This window comes from Aplysia californica, unplaced genomic scaffold, assembly GCF_000002075.1.
Source record: "Aplysia californica isolate F4 #8 unplaced genomic scaffold, AplCal3.0 scaffold00775, whole genome shotgun sequence".
NCBI classification, from domain to species: domain Eukaryota; kingdom Metazoa; phylum Mollusca; class Gastropoda; order Aplysiida; family Aplysiidae; genus Aplysia; species Aplysia californica.
In genome coordinates, this window is record NW_004798045.1 from 151,002 (window position 1) to 156,832 (window position 5,831).

At 39.6% G+C, this 5,831-nt stretch overlaps 1 protein-coding gene across 3 annotated transcripts in view; it reads left to right on the forward strand.

Moving 5' to 3' along the window:
• Positions 1-5,831, forward strand: part of LOC101863850 (probable proline iminopeptidase) — a 14,236-nt gene that overhangs the window by 1,452 nt on the left and 6,953 nt on the right. For 2 of the 3 annotated variants that reach the window (XM_035972638.1, XM_013088603.2), the window contains exon 2: positions 5,291-5,365. In XM_035972638.1, the coding sequence (XP_035828531.1) occupies positions 5,297-5,365 (69 nt within the window). In that variant the 5' untranslated portion in view covers positions 5,291-5,296. Of the gene's footprint in view, positions 1-2,990; positions 3,067-5,290; positions 5,366-5,831 lie in introns of those variants that run through there. The other variant, XM_035972637.1, reaches the window with a different exon arrangement.

Below are 5,831 nucleotides of genomic sequence, written 5' to 3' on the forward strand. Positions count from 1 at the left end.
AGAGAGAGAGAGAGAGAGAGAGAGAGAGAGAGGGAGAGAGAATTTCCGTGTCTTAACATATTTTGCATACTACCAGACAAAAATAATCAGACAATAGTGGTTTGTTTTCTTTTTTTTAAGGTTATATAGCTTCTTATGTCTCATTGTGGTTAAAACAATATGTAAATCCCCATCACTTTAATTTTCCCAAATCTTATCTAACGTCAAGCGGGTCTTAAAGTTCAATGACCAACAAAATAAAAGCCTATTAATGAAGATCACTGCACTCCGAGGTTCTTACACGATTTTCTTTGATGGTAGCCTAACGCAGGCGGGTTTTTTTTTAAAGGGGGGTGGGGGTCCCATCATACACATAACACATAAAAAACTGACCTATTTTGAAAGAGTGCGGATTTACAGCATACACCTAACAACATAAAACACAAAAAGTAACTTATTTTCATCAACACCACACTCAACTAACGCACACCTATGAAACACGGGCTAAAAGACGGATCGAGGAGTACTTTTCTTAACTTGTATGAAAGTGGATAGATACGTCGACTGTCCCCGTGGTTTTATGCACCCCGCATTATTTAGCAAAATTTGATCATTAAAGCATAATTTCTGATTATTTTTCTTATCATTCTTAGTTAAAATTAACAGAATGGCATAATTTCACATTTTTGGGCTCAGTTTGCATAATTTCAAAACTTTTCTTGCATAAAACGACGGGCACAGCACGGTCTTGGGAAGAAATCTACAAACTACAAGTTTACAAAATGAAATGTGGGGGCGGGCTGAGGGGTGTTGCTGTCTCAAAATGAGCGATTTCGAGGCCAGGTTACTCTTATATCATTCATTTCAGTGATCCGGTGTGTGTATCCAAAGGGCGGAGTTTACTAGGCCCCAAATAGGGAAACTTTAAAAAAAATTACTGGATCAAGATCTATGACTTTTTTTTCTTAGTTTTTTCCCCTTGTCGCGAGCAAACAAGAGTGTCATAATGCAGTTACATCTTCTTCTTCTATCCCGTGGTTGGGGCAACCATGGGGGCACCACTGCATCTGAAAACCAGCTCTCGCCATCTATTTTTGTCCTCTACTTTCCTCAGATTGTCACCCATCGTCTTTCCCGACCACTCTGCAATGTTGTCCTCCCATCTCTCTCTCTCTGCCTTCCTCTCTTTCTCTTTCTTGTACTGTTCCTCGCAGGATTGTTTTGGCAAGTCCTGTGGATCTTGTGACATGCCCATACCATTTTAATTTTCGTCCCTTCACTGTGGTCAGTAGATCTTCATACTGCTCCACTGCGTTGGTGATTCTCTTTCGTACCTAAGCATTTGAAACGTGGTCTTTGTACAAGATGTCAAGGAGTCTGCGGTAACATCTCATCTCTTTGGTCTGAATCTCCTTCTCTAATTCTGCTGTAAGTGTCCACGACTCGCAGGCGTATAAAAATATTGAGATGACCAGTGAGCACAATAGTCTGAATTTTTAGTTGTGCGTGATGTTTCTGTCCCTCCAAATAGGCTTCAGTTTTGACAGCGCAGCTGTTGTTTGCGCAATTCTGAAGAGAATTTCTGGTCTTGAGCCTTCATCTGAGACGATTGATCCATGATATTTGAAGCTGTTGACGGTCTCAAGTTTCTCGCCCCTGACTTTGATGTCCGTGTTAATGTCATTGATGTTATTGGTCATTAGCTTGGTTTTCTCGGCACTGAACTCCATGCCGTAGGCTGCTGAGGTTTTGTCCAGCCGCTCCACTAGTGTGGCGAGCTCCCGTTCTTCTCCTGCTAATCCATCGATGTCATCGGCAAAACGCAAGTTAGTGATTGTCCTGCCTCCAATACTGATTGTTCCATTGAGGTTTTCTAGAGTGTCAGTCATGATTCGTTCTAGGAAGATGTTGAAGAGAGTGGGAGAGAGCAAACAGCATTGCCTCACCCCGACCGTTGTCCTGAACCAATCCCCCATGCTGCCGTTAAGGTACTGCGCTGGAGGCCTTGTCATATAGTTGTTGTATGACGTTGATCAGGTTAGCGTTGATGTTATATTTCCTCATGGTTGACCATAAGGCTGCATGCCACACCCTGTCGAAGGCCTTTTTAAAATCCACGAAGATATGGTATAGGTTTTTTCGCGAGCAAGCAAGAGTGTCATAATGCAGTTACATCTTCTTCTTCTATCCCGTGGTTGGGGCAACCGTGGGGGTTACATGAGCGTCCGCAAAATAAAATTAAAAGAGCAGGAATTTTTTTTTTTACGGACAGACGAAAGTAAACAAGCTATAGGTCTGGAAATTGCGGGTTTTGAGATTATAGTATACAGCCCTAGATTATGAAAGAAAAAAAGGAAAAAGGAAGTTATTAAACTCACTACGGACATGGGCAATCACAGGCGACCCCCCCCCCCCCCTACACTTCTCCGCAGAGATAAGAAAAAACACGCACCAATGGTCAAGGGCCTATTATTACACGTTCAGTTGGAATTGGCAATCCGTTCTCTTGTATTAAATTTAAAAAAAAAAGAAATGATGTTCCATCATGGTAAAAATAACTTTCTTTCTTTGTGATCTCCAAAATTCAGCAACAACAAAATCACTCGCAAAATGCTGGAAGTTGAGAGTGTTTGAGAATGTTATCTTCAGGTCTGCTGGGGGTAATGATATAGGTTGTAAAGCACATAGAGCTTGCTGTTGAGCCGGAATTTGTAATTAAATGCTAGCTATTATTGTAATGTTGTATAATAATAATGTCATAAAATTTCCAAAAATATCCAAGTCTATACTTTTTGCTTTTCTTTTCGTACAAACAGAAACGATAATGTCAATAACGACCGTGGTAATTGTCCTTATTTCATAACATTAATAATTAAGAAAGAAAAGGGATTTTTTTTAAGGAAGAAGAAAGGTCGGCGTTGTGTTATAAAATTGAACACGTTGCTAGTGATTAAAAAAATCATTGCTGGGACGAAGATCTTATTTTTACTTCTGACTGCAAGGTCTGCTAGCACACGCACTGTCAAGCTCTCATTCTCAAACTCGACCTGCTTTCATTTTGGACATTAGGCCTACTGTGGACTTTAGGTAGGTTTAGAGGCCAATTTTTTTTCTTTGATCAAACGTATAACTGATTCGCCTGTAAGTTTTGCGACCAAAAGTATAATGCGAAAACGATAATTAGGGACCGACAAGCAGTAGCTGCTAATAATTGAAATGAGTAGGCTAACTGAGATCGGCAGCTCGAGCTCGAACTGTGAAGTGGGTTTAAAACTCGTTCACACCAGTCACGGTCAGGCGTTTACTTTCATCGGGCTCCGATCCGATAACGAACGATTTTGGCTAAATTTCTTTAGCGTGTACTGCTGCACAGAGTGCACATTATTGTACGTAGGCTGTAGTATTCAAATTTAATGTCTTATGATTGTGTTATTTCAACATTTACCGAAGTTGTTTCAGTTTAGGCCTAGACTACACACACATTACAACTGGGGCGAAGCCAGCTGAGAGTGTAACACACGTACACGGCACGGGATAGGAGAATTAATCCTTAATTTGATGTTTGTTACTTTGTTAACCTTTGCTAGAATCTAGTGTATGCTGGAGTTGAAGGACATACTACTTCATTTTGGTCTTTAGGAGTGCATGGGGCTTGTTTAGTTTTGTCATGACTTCCAACTTCTTTTCAACGCAATATCAGAAGGAAATTCTCTTCTCATATTTACTGCTGCTTTAATATAAATGATACAGTGGAACTCAGATTCAACGTAGTCGTCAAGCCTGACCTTCAATTTAGTTGAATCTGACGTGTTCGTTATAGCTTGAGGTTTTTGTGTGTGTAGATGCCATGGATGGTTTCCAGGAATGGATAAAGTTCGTTGCGGGAGAAAAATAAGAGAAGCCACCTCATCGGGGGCTGTTCACCCTGCAAGCGACTGTGTTGAATCCGAGTTTGCTTATTTATGGGTTTTTTAAAATGAGTATTTTTATTGATTTTAATAAAATAAAAAAACTGGCTCCTTTCATTGAATCTGAGTTTTTGTTAAATCCAAGTTAGTTGAATCTGAGTTCCACTGTAATAGTAATAGCTCCTCCGTCAACGTATGATGATGAACAACACATCATGCAGAGGAGAACATTTTTCCAGCAAAATAGAAAAATTAGAAGAATTAAAGGTTAAGATGACTTCTTGTGGCTGCAACTGTGGCTGATGAAACCAATTCTGGCAGAACTGTTTTAATCCCATACACCATTACTCATTACTTTTACAAGTGTCCTTATAATAACAATGTCTTTGTTGATGTCGTCTGATCAAACGACCAGTTTGTTCTTTAAGTGATGGCTAAATGGCATGTAATTCCTACATGATGCCGGTCATTTCAATGGAGTGAAGGACCAATCCTGACCATGGTGGACGATTGAAACTAACGGCTAACGGGGTGCATGGAAAAAAAAAAGAAGGTGCAGAAGAGCCGATTAAATAGATGTAAAATAATAGTGTAGGAGATGAATGTGAATCTGAACTACTCTAGTCATTAATTAGACGGATCAGAAGTGGATTGAGGTTGTGTGAATTTGAAGTCTAAAAAGTGTAGCGATACGAACATTCAAGGGAAGTTGTGTTTGAGTTCGATTTAAAATTTCACTTTGAAACTTCTCCTTCCAAAAAGTGGTAACTAACCAAGTTGCTCCAATAAATAGCCCTAGCAATAAAAGGGAAATTGAAACGCTGATTTCTCATAGTTTGAATTTTTAAACACCATTTGCTTTTCTACTCATGATGTTATCAAATGTTAAAGCTGAGACTGACACATGTGCGGTCATGGCAATGGCATGGATTTTTTTTTTGTCTGATGGGTTTGAAGAATAAAAAGGATCTTCCTTCTGGAACAGAGGCATTTTGTAAAATGTGTAGTCTTAAGACGGCACTATGCAGCTCTAGTAGAGATGCAGTCCTGGTGGCAAACCAGCCTTGAGAAGAAGATGACGGCTCCCACATGCCCTTCTATCCCAGAAGAGATTTTAATTATATTCAATGAAACCCAATGTTTGGATAGTAACTGAGATGGTTTTCTGTGGTTTTTGTGAAACTTTAGAGTTTCTTCGTCTAGCTTAATTTTGTCCTTTTTTCTATTTTGACCCGTTTTATCAATATTGGACTAACTTTACATTTAAAAAAAAGCAAGCAGAGTCTTGTGTTACCTTATTATATTAGTACTCAATTTTGATATTCAGATGCCTTACTGATTTGTTTCTGTTGTCCCAAAGATGTTGCACATATTTGATTATAACAAGGATTTTTTTTTTTCAGATTACAATGGCTGATACTGCTCAAAGATCAGAGCTGTATCCTGATATAGAGCCATATGATTCTGGTTTTCTACAGGTAAGTATCTTTTAGACTCATAGGGCTTGTTTGATAATGTTTCTGTCAAAGGTGGATGGGCTTTGTAAGTTTGTTCCTTGCGTGTCATGAATTTTTTTAAAGGCTCATGCACTGATTGCTCATTTTCTTGTGTTTCTTGTGCTGCATGAGAATCTTAATGTGATGTCAAACAGTGCTTAAATGTTACAGTGGAAACCTGATATAACAGGGATGGTGGGACCAGAGAAAAAGTCCTATTATATATCAGATCCCTGTTTAATGAGAAATGCAACAAGGGAAGTAAGCATTTGTGGACTAATCCAGCTGTATTTATTCATGGATAGTTTCCCATGGCATGGGCATGACGCATTACGTGTGCATGTTGCTAGGCTTTGGGTTAGATTGAAGTCTGCAGCTCACCGCAGCCCTCTCTCGCTTCACCCGCTGCGTGCGCTTGCAGTGGCATGTCTTGCATGGGCTTGCTCCA